At 56.5% G+C, this 19,296-nt stretch overlaps 2 protein-coding genes across 13 annotated transcripts in view; one reads left to right on the top strand and one right to left on the bottom strand.

Annotated features, from left to right (window-relative positions):
- The first annotated feature begins 437 nt into the window (after window positions 1-437).
- Window positions 438-12,305, top strand: LOC138843250 (TBC1 domain family member 3D-like). Of its 2 annotated transcripts, XM_070067845.1 has the most exons (14): window positions 438-567; window positions 1,150-1,219; window positions 1,381-1,466; window positions 2,521-2,563; window positions 2,965-3,045; window positions 3,458-3,565; window positions 4,654-4,763; window positions 6,023-6,071; window positions 6,632-6,752; window positions 7,312-7,406; window positions 7,799-7,864; window positions 8,398-8,497; window positions 9,029-9,181; window positions 10,342-12,305. In XM_070067845.1, the coding sequence occupies exons 1-14, from the start codon at window positions 551-553 to the stop codon at window positions 11,487-11,489; spliced, it is 2,247 nt and encodes a 748-aa protein (XP_069923946.1). In that variant the 5' UTR covers window positions 438-550; the 3' UTR covers window positions 11,490-12,305. The 2 variants fall into 2 exon arrangements, with proteins under 2 accessions (XP_069923946.1, XP_069923945.1); XM_070067844.1 differs by having other exon boundaries at window positions 475-1,219.
- The window catches only part of LOC127485578 (uncharacterized), a 90,707-nt gene continuing 72,326 nt past the window's right edge, over window positions 916-19,296 (bottom strand). For 10 of the 11 annotated variants that reach the window (XR_011386138.1, XR_011386137.1, XR_011386136.1 and 7 more), the window contains one exon: window positions 12,326-19,223. Coding sequence is in view for 2 of the 11 variants with exons in the window: in XM_070067849.1 (XP_069923950.1) it covers window positions 19,055-19,223 (169 nt within the window). In the remaining 9 variants the exon portion in view is untranslated. Of the gene's footprint in view, window positions 2,989-8,462; window positions 9,427-12,325; window positions 19,224-19,296 lie in introns of those variants that run through there. The other variant, XR_011386129.1, reaches the window with a different exon arrangement.

Below are 19,296 nucleotides of genomic sequence, written 5' to 3'. Positions count from 1 at the left end.
TGGGAGTGCTAGGGTGGGGCCTGTGGTAGGACAGGAGGCTGCAGCCTTGGGAGTCTCCATTCAGGTCATTGCAAGGGCAGTCCCGAGTGTGGGGACCTCAGGGAGATGGACAGGCCATGATGGGGCTCCCTGTGCCACCTTGTATTCATAGAGAAAGGCTTTCACAGTTGTGCTGTAATAAAATTGCAGAGGAAGAAAGGAGGGGCAGGAGGTGCAGGTTGCCTGAGACTTGGGACCGTTACGGCAGGTGGCAGAGGGCCCTGGCACCCCTGGTTCTGGGGCAGTTCTGCCAGAGCCCTGCCCTCTTCACCTGGGCCCTGGGGAGAACACAGGCCCCACTTCTGGTGACTTTTTATGAAGCCGGGATGAGAACCCTGACCCCTTGCCAGAGCTGTGTGTCACTTGGGATTGGCTGGCAGGATTCTGTGACATCACAGTCACTGAGAACTGTGCACTCTGGGTTGTCGGCAACCAGCGGTCAGTAGTGCATCTACTGCCCAACTGACCAGATGTTGGTAGCGTAGGCAGGAGGCACTTTTGCTAGAATCCAATGGATTCGCGATGGAGGTGAGTGGGACTTGCTCTGTGCATGAGCTGTGACATGGGGAAGGTCACGCCAGGTGGGTGGCACTGGTCTCCCACGCCAGGTTCCATGAGTGATGTGGCTGAGCTCTCAGTGGGCCCCTGTGTGCAGAGCGTGTATACAGTCGTCTCATTCCTCCCACTCTGCTGGTCATCAGTGTCGAATGGGCCTTGGTGTGAGTCTGTGTCAGACACGGGTTCAAGACTAGGTGTTGGATCAGCTGGTATCAGGTGGGGCAGCGAGGCTGGCTCTGAGAGCCCTAGAGACGCGGGGGCTGGGAGAGGGCCAGGGAGACCCTTGGACTTGGGCTCCCTGGAGGACACATGGATGCCAGGCTGGGAGAGGAGCATCCTTTCCCAGGGCAGGGGAGGCAAGGTGGGGGCTGTCCTTCCCCAACTGTCCCTAGTCCCTGTGCTCTGGACAAGTCATCCTCCTGGGACCCGACCACCAGGTGCCCGCCCACCTGGCTGTGTGGCTGTCCCCCCTCTGACCAGGGGGACAGCCCTCAGGGCAGCAGTTCCCGTGGGCTCCCTGTGCTGGCTCACATGTGCGTGTGTGTCTTACAGATTGGATATGGACGCCCTGAGGTCCGGCAGGGCCCAGGAGCGAGCAGGGATCATCTTGAAATATGAGCAGGTACGGGCCAGGGTGCTGGGAGAGGAGGTAGGACCCTGCCTCAAGTACTGTGCCTGTGAGAGCCAGACCCCACCTCCCTGGGGACACAGTGGGGAGGGTGGCTCAGCTTCCCTCAGTGACTGAGACCCGGACTTCTCACCTGGGTCCCCTCTCCCCTGCAGGGTCCCCGTAAAGGGCCCCAGTTTCACCTGGGAGAAGAGGACAACGAGAGTGGAGCCCTTGTCCCAGACAAACTTGGCTTCCTGCGGTGAGTCCTCTGCACCCCGATCCACCCAGGGGAGGGACCAGGGTCAGAAACCCCACCATTAGGTAGCACACCTGTCCCCAGGCCCCCTCCTTGATCCAAGCTGTTGTCACAGTGCAGGCACAGGTCAGCGTGTGGCCAGAGCTGATGACCCAGTGAGTGAATCCAAACTGCAGGCAGGGACAGAACTGGACATGGGGCAAGCACGGGGCACACTGCCTCTGAGGCCTCTGTTCATGCTAAGTAGAGGGGGTGGCTTGAGGGTCTTGCCCTGCTCCTAGGGGACACAACCGGGCCATCAGCATTCCAGAGCTGTGGCCACAGGGTTGGGGCACCAGCCTAGAAGGTGGCAGTTGTCCAGGAGGTACCTGGGTCTCAGGGGCCAAGCTAAAGGCTTAAAGGCCTGGCCTGAGGGACGGCCAGGGATGTGACCTCAAGGCTCCGAACCTGCCTGCAGGCTTCCCCAGTACAGACCGGGACAGAGGGGTTTGCAGCGGAGGGCACTGTGCTGGGAGGAGTGGGACCTGAGGGCAAGAGACAGACTTGGAGGCCCCGTGGCTGGAGGGTGGGCTCCGGTGACCTAGAGGGATGGAGCCGTCTCGGCCACCTTAGCTCTCGGGGATGGGGGTTCTGGCTCCATGTTGTGCCAGAACCTGGAGAAAAAGCAGGAGCCGATTGGTGGAGAGATGGCCACGGTCCGGGCTGAGGAGGGTGAGGTGGGGAGCAGGCACCTCAGGCAGCCAGTGCATAGGGAGGAGGGTGGGCAGGGGGGTACCCAGGGAGGTGTGGTGGTCCCAGGTGCTTCGAGTCCCAGCTGCACACTCACAGCACTGGCAGCAAGGGCTCCTCCCTGGCCCTGGGCTCCCTATGCTCACGGTCACAGCCCCTGCTGGGTGTCTGCCTGCAGCATGGCTGCCCCCTCCCTGCCCTTCTCTGTGCCCTGGGCTGCACCTCAGCAGGGTGAGGAGGACACGGGTCCTGTCCCAGCCTTGCTGGGGAAGTGGACCATGCATGGTTCAGTGCCCATTCTCATGGTGTTGTCTCTCTTGCCTTTCAGTAAGCAGAAGCCGCCCAGGCATGGATGCCTGGCAGTGCAATGGGTAAGCTGACCTTGGCCATGGACTCTTCATCTAGGAGGCAGAACTAGCAGGCCTGTGGGTATAGGCAGTGCTTAGGGGAGTGCCATATGGTCCTCCAGGGACAGCAGTCCCCAGGAGATCTGTTGAGGCCCACATGCCCCAGAGCAGGCCTGCAGCTCTGAGGTCCCCACCTGTGGGCCACTGTGACCCACTTTCCTGGATGAGATGGGACTGGCTTGAGGATGGCTTGTCCTGTGGGCAGAGCCCAAGCCCCTGAGGCTCCCCTAGTTGGAAGGTCTGGGTGCTGTGGTCTGCCCCTTTGCTGGCTCCTCCCAGCTGAGTTGTCCACAGCCTCCTGAGCTGCATCCGTGGCTTCTCCAGAGGACACTGCTGGGCTCACACCATCCTGTCTCCATTCCCAGCATAAACATCAGGAGGGCCGCCGACTGCAAAAATGGAACAAGATGCTGCGAAATTTCACCAAGTACCGCAGCAGTGAGAAGGTACCTGGACCTGAGGGCCCCTGGGGACCACTGAGGGTGGAGTTGGGATGGACAGTGCCCATCGCTGTGCCTCTCAGACACAACTGTCCTGCCCTGAAAGGACACAGGTCATCTCAGCCCAATGCCCTTGCACCCAGGACACTGTCGCAGTAGAAGATCCAGTCTCCCCTGGGGCCACTCCCAGATGCAGGGCAGGCACAGTTCCTGGTGCCCTGTGTGGGCAGTGAGTGCACCACAGAGCCTGCACTGAGCCCTCGGCCCTCCTCTCACTGTTGGGTCAGGAGGCCCAGGTCCAGGCAGATCTGGGGACACAGCACAGAGCCCAGGGCTCCCCTTCCTGCTGTCTCACCCTACGCTCCCCCCCAACAGAGGGCCTGGGGCGGGTCTCACCAGAGCCTCCTCTCTCCTGTAGTTCCACCGGAGAATTGAGAAAGGCATCCCTGCCCAGGTGCGCGGCAAGGTGTGGGCCATGATGCTCTCCGTGGATACCAGGAAGGCCCAGAACCCTGGCAAATTCGAGGTATGGCTCTGCGTGCAATCTGAGGCAGGCCGACCCGCTTGGGCCTGCTCAGGAGCGCAAGGCTCCCGTGTGGTGGACAAGTAATGCCAAGGAGGAGTGGTCATTTGGTTGGGGCCCCCACCCGGCCCTCCCCTCTGCCTCATCCACGTCTCCCCAGAAGCCTCCTCCATGTCTCCCCACACACAAATGGGCCTGGACACAAGGATCCGGTCAGGGCCACAGCCCTCATCCCTGTGGTCCTGCCTTGCCTCTAGGCCCAGGACTGCCCAGTGCCATTGTGCTGGGTCCTGAATGGATAGAGACGGCCTGGAGTGAGGTGGAAGTCCTGTGTGCTAGGGCCCTCAGCTGGCTCTGTCCCTAACGGCCCTCCCCACACCTGACCCTGCTTGTGCGTTTCTTATGCTCGCTGGGCCCTGCCCTCACCTGGGCCTTCTCATGCCTGGCCTGGCCTCAGCTCACCCAGCCCCCACCTGGCCTGCTGGTTCCATCGGTCAGAGTCAGCTCTCAACTGCTTCTGGGAATGAGGGCTGATCCATCAGAGGGCTGGCCCCGGGCTGTCACCTCCCTGGCTGACATCAGGGAGCAAGGAGCAACTGAGCCGCCAGCCCCGCCCTCGCCCAAGTCTTCAAGTGGGGGCTGCCCCTGGGGCCAGCTCCAAGTCCAAGAAGGGTGTCCACTCTCTTGATGGAGCTGGGGCTCTCCTGCAGGGGGCAGCCCTGAAGGCTGGTCAGGGTGAGGCTGACTCCTGTCCTGTGGGGCCTGAGAGCCCAGTGAGGAGGCTCGGAGGCCTGATTCAGTCTCTCCTGCTCTGGGAAGGCAGAGGTAGCACAGAAGGACATTGGCAGAGCCCCTGGCCTCAGGCTGACTGTAGCGGGTCCACAGTGGCCCCTCTGCTGGGCACTGGGGGTGGCGTGGACACTAAGGTGAGTGGGGAACCCATGACCCTCCGTGGATCAGGGGAATGAGCTTCCCTCAAGGGGAACTCTCCCTGCCAACCAGAAGAGCTGATGTGGCTTTGGGGTGCTTGTGTGACAGTGGGGGTTGGCTCGTCCTGAGGCTGGCCCCTCCCCCTCGGCCCTGCCCTGCAGGAGATGAAGGAACGGGCCAGGTTGTGCTCAGATCAAGTCCAACAGATCGATGAAGATGTAGCACGCACGTTCAGAAGTCACATCATGTTTCGAGAGCGATACGGAGCCAAGTGAGGCCTCTGGGCTGGAGGGGCCCTGGGGGAGGGAGGTGCAAGGGTCCTGGGACACATGGGGTCCTAGGAGAGACGTGGGCTCACACCTAAAGCATAATTCCTGTAGGACAGAAAAAAATGGATCCATGGCCTTCTATTTATACTGAACAGTTTGCTTTCCCAAAGACACTTTGGTGGGAATGAAATGAAAAGGAACACAAGGGGAGACAGTATTTGCAAAATACAGAAAATGAAGTTTGTAAATCTCAATAACAACAAAGCAAATGAGGGTTCCCTGCCCTGACATGGGCCAAGGCTCAGGAGGGCCCCTGCATGATGGCACACACAACTCTCCTACTCAACGCGTGAAAACATGCTTAGCACCTAAACCACAACGGGGCACCAGCGCACAGCTGTGAGAATGGGGGAACTAAGACCACTGAACGCCGGGTGCTGGGGAAAACGTGAGGTGAGCGCAATTCCGGTTCGTTGCAGGAACAGAGCACAGCACCCAGGCCCCCAGCAGCACCCAGGGCCATTTCTCACAATGAGAGACACACACCTTCCACACGAACCCCAGCACACATGCACATTTACACAACCACCAGAACAGCTGAGTGCATAAAACCCTCACGCAAGATTCAGGGTTGCGTTCACAGTCACTGGACGCAGGACTAGCCTGCACGATGCTCAGTGGGGAAACGGATAAGCAACCCGTGTCACAGCTGAATCCGAGAACGGGATTCAGTGAGAGGCAGGACGAGGCTCGGCCCTGGGCTCACCTGGATGCATCTCAGGTGCATCCTGCTAAGAGAGAAAGCATCCCTCAAAGGCTACACGTGCTATGATCCACTCACAGGACGTCTGCAAGAGGCCAAACTCCAGGACACACAACAGGGCAGTGGTGGCCACGGGCTGGGGGAGGTGGGGAGTTTGGCCACAGAGGCTCATGGGGAACACATAGGCCACAGGAGCTGCTCCCTATCAGAATGAACGTGCATGGGAGGCTGACTCTCCATGGCTTAGACCCACGGGACTGCACTTCCCACAGTGGGACGCTCACCTCTGCAATGAACACCCACCTGGGGAAACGAAACTGCACATGACTGCACCCTGGGAGATGTGCATGTCCCTGCAGGCAGCACTCACCCACACGGTGGACTGCTCATGAGCAGAGTATCAAGGGCCCTGCGTGTGGCTGTCAGGCTCTGTTAGGCAGAGCCACACTGAGAGCCTCGGCAGCACTGGACGCACAGCCTCTGTCCTCTCTCTTCCAGACAACGCTCCTTATTTGAGGTGCTCCTCGCATACTCAATGTACAACCCCGTGAGTATTCTGCGATAACGTTCCAAGGTCATATCCAGAGCTGTCCATGCAGGGTGCCCCTGGTCACAGAAATCCTAGCCTGGGTTGAGGGGGCCTCTCTAATCCACAAGGCAGAGACTGAGGGGTAGAGTTCAAGCTCATGGCCTCCTTGGCCCCAACCTCAAGTTCTGGGGCAGAACGGAAGCCTTCTCCTGGGCTGGGCTCTGTTCTGGCCCAGGCAGGCCTTACTATGGTGCTTCTTCCTCACGTCTGCAGTGGGGCCCAGCAGGGCACCTGTGCAGCAGAGAGCTCCAGAGGCCATCACGGGTGTGCAGTCTGCACTCCCACAACAGTCTTCCCCTTCCTGACATCTGGGGTGGGGCTCATACCTCTTCTTAACCCTGCACAGCCTGCGCTCAGACCCTGCAGGATTCTCTCCAGGAACTTTGAGAGATCCTGACACCCAAGGGGCAGCAGTGGGGCCTGGTGGTAATGCTCAGCTCTCCCAGGAGAGGTCACCCTTGCCACGTGAGATCATCCCAGCCAGGGAGGTCCCTCTGATGTGTTTTGTGTTCTTCCAGGAATTGGGCTACAGCCAGGGCCTAAGCCACGTGGCAGCCCTGCTGCTGATGTGGCTGAGTGAAGAGGATGCTTTCTGGGCCCTAGTCCAGCTCATGGGGGACAGCCAGCACGCGATGCATGGTGGGTGATGGGTGTGGTGGGCGTGGTCCTGCAAGTGCAGGGATGGGCATGCAGACAAGTGACTGGGACATTGTCCCTCACTGGCTGCTGCGTGCATAGGGCAGTCTCCCTCAGAATGCTTTCTTAGAAGCCAGGGCCGGCAGAGGACCCAATACCAAGCCATACCCCTCACTTCCCATCACACAAAGGTCCTGTGCCTTGTCTTTGACAAATGACCCTTAGGTCTCTACTGGCCTTACTGATTCACATCTCTACTCAGACTCCCACCCACTGAGCCACACCCTTGCAGAAGGAGCATCCATTCTAGGGTGACCCCTCCTCACCCTGAGTGTCCAGATGGCCCTGAGGCACCCAGTGTGACTGCAGTCCGCCCAGAGGTCACCTTAGGCAGCCTGCCCTGGGCTGTCAGCTGTACCCCCCCCTTCCCCTGAGGCTCCCCTGCCTGTTAGAGCTTCCCCTGACCCTCCATGTTCAGAAAGAACCCGCCCCAAGCCTTTGACTTTCCAGCCTTCCCGGGAAGACACTCTGAAGTGAGGGCCGGGGGTTTGCTATTACTCAGATTTCTACACACCGGACTCCCCAAAACTGGAGCGATTCCAGCACCACCTGGGAGCTATCATGCGTCGCGTGCTCCCCTCCCTGGAGAAACACCTGGTAAGTAAACATCTCCTTTCTCCCCTCGGGGGCTCTGTGCTGAGGGAGGGGAGGACAGAGAGGGGTCCTGACTGCTTCCTGGGCCAGGGGAGGCTACGTCCTCACCAAGACTTTCCTTGTTACTGGGGTCTGTGGCAGCTTGGGTGTTGGTGTGTTTTCCACCACTTGTTCCCCCAGAGTTTGTGTAGATTGAAGGGAGATGCTGTCCCCAGGGTAGAGTGGACTGAGGGACCTGTGTCCTTTCAGGAATCTGCATCGCTGGGAGGGGGGATGCACCTGCTGCTGGGCTTCCTGCACCCAGGGGCTCTGCCACAGGGCTCAGATTAGAGGGAGTCAGGCCTGGGCCCTGGGCCCTGGGCCCTGGGCCCTGAGCCCCCTCTGCCTCTTCTCAGGAGAAGGAGGGTGTGTGCCTTGAGGACTACACCGCCCACTGGTACATCCAGTGCTTCCTGGATGGGGTAAGTGCCCCAGGGACCCCTTGCCCAGGGAAGCTCCTGCCCCAGTACCTGGCTCTCTTGACCTGGTGGCCTCTGACTCTGAGCTCCCCCAGCCCCAACAGACACAGGAGGGAGCCTGCTGTGCAGACCAGGCAGGCCCTGCTCTGCTGAGGGTGGTCCAAGCTGAGGCTGAGCCTCAGGGACAGCAAGGAGGGGACAGGTCCCACCAGGACCCATCCTGAGAGCCTGGCAAAGGCCAGAGCCCTACAGTGAGAGGCAGCAGATCCATAGACCCTGGGTGCCACAGGCTGGTTTCAGCACAGCCCAAGGGCTGACCCCTCCCCCAGGTCCCTGGGCTGTCTGGCATCTCCAGGGTGGCTTCCAAAGTGTGCAGAGCAGTCCGCGTGGCACCAGGGTCCTGGATAGGCCTTGGTGCTCTTTCTCTCTGGGCTTCTAGGGCACAGCTAGGATGCCCTATGACACTGCACACCCACCCACTGTGGGTCCTACTGAGGCCCTGACGCGCGGGGTCCTCCAATGCCTCTGTTCCCCAGGTGCCGTTCCCCCTGGCACTTCGGATGTTCGACATTTACATTCTTGAGGGCGCGCACGTACTCACCGGCATGGTGTACACCGTCCTCAAGGTCCACCGAAGTAAGTCCTCAGGGCCCACAGAGGCCTGGGTGCTGGGCATGGCGGAGTTGGGGGGGGTCCCATGCTTGGCCCGGGTGAGCAGAACCTAGGGGAGGGACGAGTTTTCTGAGTTCTTGGCCAGCTTAGGGGGCATTGCGAATCCCGTTTCATCCCCAACCCCCAAAAATGGCGCCTCCCAGCCTGACACCCACCCCCATGTCCAGAGCCCATGTTGAAGATGCCCCGGGACCACATCCAGGAGTTCCTGCATGCGCTCCTTCCCCACTGCCTGGCTCTCTTGACCTGGTGGCCTGTGACTCTGAGCAGAGCTGAGCTTCCCCAGGCCCAGCAGACACAGGAAGGAGCCTGCTGTGCAGACCAGGCAGGCCCTGTCCTGCTGAGGGTGGTCCAAGCTGAGGCTGAGCCTCAGGGCCAGCAAGTGGGGGACAGGGCCAGGGTCAGGGGTTGCAGCAGAAACAAGGGTTGGAGCAGCCATGGTGGCTATGCCATGCCTAGGGCTCCTCCTAGCCTGACACCCACCCCCATGTCTAGAGCGCCTGATGAAGATGTCCAGGGACCACATCCGGGAGTTCCTGCAGGTGACCCTGAAGCAGGCCTGGTCACTGAGCGAGGATGCAGTCATCAGGCAGCTGCGGGCCTCCATGCGTGAGCTGGGGAAGCTGCAGTGCCTCCTGCCTCCCGAAGGTGAGTCCAGCACATGGGCCCCGTCCCATGCTCCCTTGGGGGAGTCAGTAGTGGGAGTGCCAGGCCCTGGCAGCCCCACCCAGGGACTCACCTCTTCCTAGTCCTCCTTGTCCTCCCTGGGCTCAGCAGTTCTGCTTTCAGGAGCTTCTGACAGCATGGCCTGGCGGGGCCTCGGGCAGCTTCCCTGGATCCTCCTGCGGGGTGGTCCAGCCGGCACTGGATCTCCTTCAGCCATCTGAGGACCCCTGGAAGGCCCACGTGCCCTGAACCCAGTAGTGGGGGCCGAGTCCACTCCTGTGAGCAGGGTGGGCGCAGAGGCAGGCGCTGGGGGCCCCCACGGCAGAACCCAAGTTCAGCTGAGTGTGGGCTCTGCAGTCCTAGCCTTGGGCCAACAGAAGTCAGCAGGACCCGGAGCAGCAGTGGCCTCTGGGCTCTGGTGCAGAGGGGTCCCCGTTCTTGTCCCCTGCTGACAAGGACCTGAGCACCTGGGTCCCCATGTAGAGCACAGATGGCTTTGTCCCAGCTCTAGAGGCTGGCAGTGGGGGCCCAGGGGCAGCCTGTTCAGACACTGGGAAGTCCCCACTGTGCTTCCAGGTGCTGCCTCCCCTGGGTGCTCGTGAGACAGAAGCAATGACAGCCCAGTTTCACCGGGAAAGGGACTGTGGCCCAGGGGCAGAGGACACAGGGAACCCCTGCCACCTCTTTGGAAACCACATTCCCTGTCCCCGAGGGCCTGGCCAGACCCCATGTCTGCCACACACCCCCAGCTCTCACCGCCATCATCTTAGGCTCAGTTCCCTTCCTACAATTGAGGAGGGACTCAGATGCGGGTAACTCAGCCAATGCACTGTTAGGGCCCAGGATTTCAGGTGGGGTAGGTAATGGGGTCCTGAGTTGGTGCCAGCAGTCTCCAGAGATGAGAGAGTGAGGTGGGGGGGCTCAAGGCCTGTCCAGTCTGTGGGCTTTGAGGGGAGAACCAGAGGTGTCCCTGTCATTCCCATGGCCCAGGCTGCATGCACCATTCCTTCTGCGGCCAGCAGGCTGGAGGTGTCCTGAGCATCACACCGAGTAATGGGGACCCCAAGGGTCAGGTCAGGGCAGGCACCCTGCAGGCCAGATGGTGGCCGTGGAGAAATTAAACCCATCTGTTCTTTTTCCAGATAAGCCAACCGAAGATGGCAGCCCGGCCCTGCAGGTGCCGCCTGGCTCTCAGGAGCGCGCTCCCCCACCAGTGTCCATCAAGACCATCGTTGAGCGCAAAGGCTGTCACCCTGCTGCTGCAGCTCCCCAGGAGCCAGCGGGGGCTTCAGCTTCTGTCCCCGGGGAGACCGGTCCTCTCAGATCTGCCGTCCAGCCCGACTCCAAGCAACACACCAAGGAGGAGAAGGGCAGTCGTGGCGAGAGCAGCACCCAGCCCCGCGGCCAGGGCTCCTCCACGGGGGCCTCAGGGTCAGGGGGCGCCACCCACCTCTCGGGCCCACAGTGCTCCTGGCTGGACGAGCCAGGCCCCCTCCGGCGCTGGACTTCCCTGACCAAACTCAACGTGACCTTCCAAGATGACTCCGACTCCGAGGACGAGGAGTACTACAGCGGCCTGGAGAAGCAGGAAGAGGACGAAGAGGAGGAGGAAGGGGAGGAAGACCAGGCTGCTGAGTGTCCTGCGTCTCCCTGGCCAAAGCTGCTTCGGGACCTGAGATTCGTCCTGCCCGAGACAATTTTTGAAGAGGACGAGGAGGGAGGCTGTGAAGAGGGTGCCTCCCCAGAGCCCTCGTCCCCAGCCCTGTCTGTGAAGTCCTCAGAGTCTCTGCGTGGCCCAGGCCTCTTGGCCCCACAGAGCTTGCAGAGCAGGGGAGACCTGTCCCGATGGGGGGGCCTCCCAAATCTCAGCCCGCCTGTCAAAGGCGCTGATTTCTGGCCCCTGGAGCTGGGTGGCCAGCAGGGTCTCAGGACCCCTCCCCCACCTGCCTCAGAGCCCCTGGATCCCGGGCCCATGCAGCCTGTGCCAGCCCTGGGAGCAGGGCTGAAGACGCCCTCCCTGCATGGGAGCCCCATGCACTCTGGGGACACTCACGGGCTGGAGCCTGCAGGAGCCAGCTCTGCACTGGGAGACCAGGCCTGTGTGCCCTCCCTGGCTCGAGGCCTCCTTGCTGCCCATTCCATGGAGGAGCTGGATGTGTGTGGGCACCTGGAGGGGAAGAACAGCCCACCAGGTGTCCAGCTCAGACGGGCCAGAAGCTTAGGCTGTCTGAGCACAGTGGCCTCCCCGATGGACAAGGCTCCTCTCTGGAGCTCCTCTCCCCCATCCTGAGGCTTCACCCATGCTCATCTCGGCCAAGGAGGCTAGCTTGTCTATGCCCGCCGGCCTCCCTGATGGTCAAGGCTCCTCTCTGGAGCTCCTCTCTCCCTCCCTGAGCTGCCTCACCCTAGCTCAACTCGGCCAGCATCTAGCTTCTCTTTGCCAGGCATCCTCCCTGATTGACAAGGCTCCTCTCTGGAGCTCCTCTCCCCCACCCGAGCTTCCACACCCTAGCTCAACTCGGCCAGCATCTAGCTTCTCTATGCCCGCCGGCCTCCCTGATGGACAAGGCTCCTCTCTGGAGCTCCTCTCCCCCTCCCTGAGCTTCCTCACCCTAGCTCAACTCGGCCAGCATCTAGCTTCTCTTTGCCTGGCATCCTCCCTGATTGACAAGGCTCCTCTCTGGAGCTCCACTCCCTCACCATGAGGCCTTATCCTAGCTCAACTTGGCCAGAAGCCTAGCTTCTCTATGCCCAGCGCCTCCCGCCTGACAAGGCTCCTCTCTGCAGCTCCTCTCCCCTCCCTGAGCTTCCTCACCCTAGCTCAACTCGGCCAGCATCTAGCTTCTCTATGCCTGGTGGCCTCCCCAATTGACAAGGCTCCACTCTGGAGCTCCTCTCCCCCTCCCTGAGTGGCCTCACGCTGGCTCATCTCGGCCAAGGAGCCAGTCCACTGCCACAGTTGCTATGGGCACCCTCAGAGCAGGAGATGAGATAGGACATGAACCCAGGCACCTGTGGGCTGCCACATACCCCTCCCGCCTTTGTGAAGGAACCCTCGGGAACTTCTGCCCCTTGTTGATTGTGTATTAAATTGTTTCAGAATGCCTTTGATTTTGTGACCCCTGGAGCCGAGCTGCCACACAGGGTCCCTGAGTCCCTTGCAAGAGGCTGGAGGTGCCACAGCCTCCAGATGCAGTCAGAGACCCGGCTCAGGGTGCTCCATCACTTCCTGAGATTGACCTGTGCCCAGCGTGGACCAGGGGAAAACTGGAGGAGCAGCAGTGGCTGGGTACATGTGGTCTTTGGGACAGTTCAGGAGTGTGGGCCCAGCCAAGGGACCAGGCCCATGATCACCTCTGTGCACTGTCCTGGGTGTGTGGGCACCAGGTTCCCACTCTTCTTTCCTCCCTGCCCCATCTCACAATCCAGCATCTCATGGCCTGAGCCTGCAAGAGGACCCCAGGGCACTTCTGACCACAGACCAGGATGCCAGTGGGTGGAGGCAGCCCCAGAATGTCCAGGTGGTCCTGGTGGCACACCTGGCTGGCCAGATGCCCACATGCCCTCTAGCAGCTCAGGCCTCCTGGGCTGCTGTCACAGTGGGTTCAGCTTCTCCAGGTCATGCTGTCACTAGGGGTCATTAGCATGGAGAATGTGTCCCCTGACGTTGGGAGAAGAGACTCCTGGCTCAGAGGCTCCTGGCCTGGAGGCTCCACAGGGAAGGAGTCTGGAACCCTACCTTGGGCAGAGAGAGCATCCCAGTTCTCCAAGGGTCCCTGACACTTGTAGCCTCTTCCTCAACCCACACGACCTCCAAAAGGCGACTAGGCCCTGTTCATCAGAAGCCACCTGGGTCATCCCAATGGGGCAGGTTAGGCCATAGCCATTTTCCCCTGGGTCTGGAAGGCCCAGGATTCTCTAGCTGTTGAGTCTGGTTTGGAGTTGACCACTCTGTACTCCGTTCTTGAATGAGCCATGGCTGTGTCACTGGCAGGACCCCAAGGGCTCAGAATCGCTGGTCCCCACAGGGTGCTTTTTGCAGAATCACACTGAGGCCAGAAGCTGACGAGATAGAGGGTGACAAGTGGCTACTGTGCTGATGACTCATCTCTCCAGGGTGGGGAGCCACAGCCATGGGCCAGTCCTGAGCCTGCTCCTGTTCTCCAGTGCTCGAGGCTGGTCCTCTTGTTCCTGGGAACCATAAGGCCATATTTTGGACTCTTCACCTGCTTCTTCTGCTCCTTATCTGGGGGAAGATGTGAGCCTGATGATGAGCTTGCAGGCAAGGTTGCTACAGGGCAGGCAAAGTGGATGGGAAGGCCCCTGTCCAGGTCAAGCCTGTCCTGTGCTCCCTGCTCTGCCCTGGCTTCCTGGGTGGACCGCAGTGTACTCAGAGATGTGCAGGCATCCACCTGTCCAGGCGCATGCCCTAAACAGTGTTACTAATGGGAACGCACACCTAGAGACTTTCCTGGTGCCTATGGCCTCGAACCATCCTCCCCTGGTCAGCCATGTGCAGGGTGACCTGCAGACATCCGTCTCCATTGAAAGCCACCTGCCTTTGGTGACAGTCCTTTGCCCTCTCCTGGAATGGAGATTTCACAAACCTGGTGCTCTTTCTTAAGATTTTCTCCTTTGTATCACTTTGCTTTCTTGTCAAAGATCTGATAACTGTATTCCTGAAGGTCTCTTCCGGGGTTACCATTCTGACTCTCACCAGTCCCACATTGCCATGACTGGCTGTCTCTTAAGTTAGTGAAGCTGTGACACGTCAATCCTCCAATATGTTCATCTTCAATTATGGGTGGTGGGATCTTCGGCGTATCTTCATCCCCACATACATTTTAAAATCAGTTTGGTAATTGTAAAATATGTTGATAGGATTTTTTTTTAAGATTTATTTCAAAGAGTTACACAGAGAAGGAGAGGCAGAGAGAGAGAGAGAGAGAGAAAGAGGTCTTCCATCTGCTGGTTCACTCCCCAGTTGGCCACAACAGCTGGAACTGTGCTGATCTGAAGCCAGGAGCCCCAACCTTCATCTGATTCTCCCATACAGATGGTAGGGGCCCAAGCACTTGGGCCATCTTCTATTGCTTTCCCAGGCCATAGTAGAGAGCTAGATTGGAAGAGGAGCAGCCAGGACTTGAAGCAGCGCCTATATGGAATGCCAGCACCCGCTACGCCACAGCACTGGCCCTGTTGATAGGATTTTGATTAAGACTGTGTTGGTCTATCAAGTGAAGAAATACAGCTATCTGGGCTAGAATGAGTCTTCCAATCCATGACCATAGAATGTGTCTCCAAATGTTTAATTCTTCCTTGAGACTTTTTTAGGAGCTTTGTGGTGATCCTCATAGAGATTTTTCATATTTTGTTGCAAGTATACCTAGATGTTTCTTTTGTTTTGCTACAGAACCTTTTATTATTTCCATGCATAGTTTTCTCATCAGATTCATTTTCCAAGAGCCCTCATATGTAGTGCAGTTCTTTTCTTACGTGCTGCTCTACACATCTCTAGTTCTGACTTGGTCCTGCTCATGCACTTGCTCATCTTTTTCTCGACACACACACACACACACACACACACCCTCTTTCCTTCCTCTAGATTCATCATGGTGCCTCCCTGCATCGTAAGTAAAACAAAACAAAAAAACCACAAAAGTCAAAAACACACCCTCCTGTCTCCTGAGCAGACTAAAACATCTGTTTCAATACACATGATGCCAAGCAAGATTACAGAAGGAGTTTTCCAGGTGTGCTGAAGAATGAATCTTCTGTCTCCGACAGATGCTCAACAAGCAAGAAGTGGGGTAATGTTTTTAAGAGAAGGAGAGAGACTGAGAGACACCTTTCATCCACTGGTTCACTCCCCCAGTGGCTACAACGGCCAGAGCTGGGCCAATCCGAAGCCAAGAGCCTGGAGCTTCTTCTAGTCTCCCATGTGGGCGCAGGGGTCCAGGGACTTGGGTCATCTGCTGCTGCCTTCCCTGGTGCGTTAACAGGGAGCTGGATCAGAAGTGGAGAAGCTGGTATACAAACCGGCTCCCACATGGGATGCTGGCACCACAGATTGCAACTTAACTCTGTGCACCACAGTTTCAGCCTGGGTAATTAGTTGTTTTAAGCTATGACCACAAAAGGAGACTGCTGGCCATCCCACTTAGATGAATAGGAAATAGGAAATGTTCACCAAGTGTCCCTAGTGGCTACTACACTAGGTGTGTGACCCTGGGAAACTGAATGTTACCTGCCTGGGTATATAAAATGGGATGATAAACAGATTAATTGTAGGACCTTTATGAGAGTGAAATGGAAAAAGGCACCCATCCCCCCTTATTTTTTGTTAAGATGTATCTATACTTGAGAGGCAGAGTTACAAAGAGGCAGAGGCAGAGGCAGACAGAGACAGACAGAGAGAGCTCTTCCATCTGCTGGTTCACTCCCCAGATGGCTTCAATGGCCGGAGATGTGCCAATCCAAAGCCAGGATCCAGGAGCAGCTTCCTGGTCTCCCACACGGGTACAGGGGCCCAAGGACTTGGGCCATCTTTCTACTGCTTTCCCAGGCCCTAGCAGAGAGCTGGATCAGAAATGAAGCATCCAGGATATGAACTGGTACCTATATGGGATGCCCGCACTGCAGGCAGCACTGGCCCCAGCACCCATCCCGTGTACAGGTAGTGCTAGATGTCACGATTTTTGTTTCTGAGCTTAAAAGAATGCTGAGTTTACTGTTACAGGAAAAACGGAATCAACATATGTTTCACAATTTACATTGCAGATCTGCTGCTCTTTTGACAATGTGGTAATATTTCCAAGTGCAGGAATGTTGGCCCCTCTGGGTTTGCATGGGCATTCGCTTGAGGTGGTGAGGAGGGTTTTCCATTTCCCTAAGACAGCACAAGGGAGCCATGGGCCGCGTTCAACCTAATGCGTCGAGCAATCTGTCCTGTGCTTTACTCTTCTACAAAATGAAATGTGAATGCTTGAAAGATCATTTACATGTGGCCTACTAGTTATTTAAGAAAACAACCATTAAACATGTTGAGTTAATTAACAGTGCGCACACGATTAACAATGGTTTTTCAACACTAGACGTTAATGGAGTAGATGCCAAATAAATGTAATCCTGTACTTGAGTTAGAATTTCTTTGTTAATTATATTCATTTACAAATTTAAAACAATAATTGCATTCGTTTGAATAAAACAAGGGATTTTAAAAGCGGAAATAACCAAGGGGGTCTTGGCCCTAGGGACAGACTGTAATGGATTAACCTTATTTTCCATCCCCAACAGAGGCCAGAGTAATTACGGACAAGAAATGACCCGCTACACTCAGGGCTGTCCACAACGGACTCATCCAACCCTTCTGTAAGCATAACTTGCTTTCAGGCTAACTCGCCTGCTAGCATCCAACAGAATGGAGTCATTCTGCAGCTGTGACTCATGTGCCCTTCCCTGGATCCGAGTCCTGCGTTGATCCCATGATACAACACACACTCTAAATGAGACACATGGACACATCATATGAACCCTCTCCGGGCAGCCCTAGGCTATCTGGTCTCAGGTCACAGAACCCATACCCAAGGCAACATTTCCTCATCTCAGGACTGTTCCAAGATCATCGGAGTCTGTTTCCATGGGTGGTGACCCAGACACCACAGCAACTGGGGCATCTGAGGTCATATAGACGTCTCTGCAGTGTCTACTGAGCCACAGGCATAAGAAACATCCTCACTAAAAGCAGCCCAGTCCAGGGTAAACTTGGACAGATCAGTTCCAACACTTGGGAGCTGAGTGGTCTTGGGCAAGATTACATGCCTCAGTGTTTCTAAACTTGTAAAATGGGAATAGTATGCTATTACCTACTTCATAGAGCTATGCTGAGGGTTGAAAGGAGATAATCCCTTGAATGTTAATTCCTTGCATTCGTTCTGAATGTGTTTCAGCCCTCAGAATGCAGACAGCTGCAATGCGTTCATTTAATGTGGAAGGGAGCAAGGAAGGAAAGGAAGGAAGAGAGGGGGACATTTCAATGCTTTTGTTGACTGTCCCATGGATCTTCACCCAACAGTAAGAGAGGCTCTCACTAAAGACAAGAAGTCAAAGAGAAGCAAACAGTGCTAGTTACCACTGAAATCTGGGTTTGGCTCCCAGAGCGTTAGCACGGAAAGGGAGCTGTGGCCAGGAGGGGAATTGGCATTGATCACCTATATCAAACTTGGCCTTGTGTTTGGTGTTTTACTCAGACTTTTTCTCTTTCTCATGGTTGCTGGGTTTCAAGGCTCTGATATGAACCCATGTCTCTGACTCCATCTCTGATACAGAGCTCCAGAGACTGACATCTAGAGTGAGTCTAGTCCCTGTAAGGTCTCCTTTTGCCTTTTGGGTCTGTTTGCTTCCTGAGACATGGACTCTCCATCCTGTTGGCTATCAGCCTCCTCCATGTGTATCCCTATGTCACAAGGCTCCAGGGGCAGGTTGTTTGACTGCTTGTCCTGGGTGAAAAAATCAGAAGTGACCTTGAGTAGACCTCCATGTGCCAGGAGTCCCCAGACTCAAAACAGTGCATTCATTTGCTTTTTGCTTTGTGCTTTTCTGTTCAGACTGTAGCAGCCTTTAGGGTCTCTGTCCACACTGGAAATATTTTGGGCTTCAAGCCCAAAATTAAGCATAAATCACCCTCCTGACTCTCCACAAAAGAAAACAATTTGAGCTTCTAGGTCCAAAAAAAATTTTTTTTTTTACAAACCCTGAATATAAAAAAAGAGAAGCAAGATTTCCAGAAATTTCATGCCTCCAGACTTTGCTCTCTCTCTTCCCCTTGTCTGCTTAATGCCCCCTTGCCCTTTCTCATCCTCACAGCCTGGGGAGTTAACAGGAATGACTTGACATGATCCTGACAATCACCTTCTCTGACTGTGAACCTCCTCCGAATGTGGTCCTGGGGCTTTCCTTCTGGGGTTTCCACCACTCTCCTCATACTGGGCATTAAGTGTCTCTCAGAGCCTCTGTCCATCAAGTTTCTCCAAGGAGGCCCTCTTCATCTCTATACCCTAATGCCTTCTTAACCATGCCCGCAATAAGATCGGCTCACACAAATAAACGGCTACACACAACTGGATTAATGAATCTGGTTTATATGCTGCGGTGCCATGGACTCCACACAGCTTCAGCCATGCAGGCAAGACACTGCTGGAGAAATCCCAGCACGGCCACGTTAGGATGGGCACAGATGAGGCTCATTAGTATGTCCCATCCACACTCCAGGAAGGGAATGAGAACTGTTTTGAGCAGCCAGTTAACCCGGCTCCCATCACTGAGTTCATCTGTAGCCACGGGCACAGGGAGGAAGGTCGGCAATTAGCCCATGATTTGATCAATGCGGGAGCTCATCTTGACAATGCAGACAAAAGGAACCACCTGTTCATCAGCAGCCTTGTCTTTGGCTCTCGTTACAGTTGCTGTCTAAACCTGAAAATTTTCCTTTTGTTCTTGTTTTCTGCTCCTCAGCATTAAACCCTGCTGGAGAGCAGTACTTCTCAAACCCCCATGTGTCTAAGAATCAACCAGGGATGTTGTGAAAGTGCACTTCCCATGCAGGAAGCCCGAGGTAGGGCCTGGGATTTGGAGACTGTAGCAGTTCCTAGGTCATGCGCTGTTGCTGCTGGCCCAAAGAAGACACTTAGAATAACAAGGATTAGAGATGTAGCTCTCAGCCTCAGCTCTGCCCTTGAATTATCTGGAGAGTTCTAGTAAGTGTCCATTCCCAGTCCCCACCTTAGTCAATTTACATCAAAATCTGGACGAAACCAAGTGTATTTTTGTAAAGATTTATTTATTTATTCCAAAGGGTTACACAGAGAGAGGAGAGGCAGAGAGAGGTCTTCCATCCGATGGTTCACTTCCCATTTGGACACAATGGCCGAAGCTGAGCCGATCTGAAGCCAGGAGCCAGGAGCTTCTTCTGAACTCCCACGTGGATGCAGGGGCCCAAGGACTTGTGCCATCTTCCATTGCTTTCCTAAGCCATGGCAAAGAGCCGGATGGGAAGTAGAGCAGCCGGGTCACGAACCAGTGCCCAGCTGGGATGCTGG

Source organism: Oryctolagus cuniculus, unplaced genomic scaffold (assembly GCF_964237555.1).
Source record: "Oryctolagus cuniculus unplaced genomic scaffold, mOryCun1.1 SCAFFOLD_92, whole genome shotgun sequence".
In the NCBI taxonomy this organism is placed as follows: domain Eukaryota; kingdom Metazoa; phylum Chordata; class Mammalia; order Lagomorpha; family Leporidae; genus Oryctolagus; species Oryctolagus cuniculus.
The sequence above is the reverse complement of the archived record's forward strand: the minus strand, read 5'-3'. Positions and strand labels throughout refer to the sequence as shown.

Excerpts from the sequence above, each read along its gene's own strand:
- LOC138843250 (XM_070067844.1), top strand. The coding sequence starts at position 590 with ATGAGCTGTGACATGGGGAAGGTCACGCCAGGTGGGTGGCACTGGTCT. Across the intron at positions 3,566-4,653 it reads AGAACCCTGGCAAATTCGAG|GAGATGAAGGAACGGGCCAG; the intron begins GTATGGCTCTGC and ends CCTGCCCTGCAG. Across the intron at positions 6,072-6,631 it reads CATACTCAATGTACAACCCC|GAATTGGGCTACAGCCAGGG; the intron begins GTGAGTATTCTG and ends GTGTTCTTCCAG.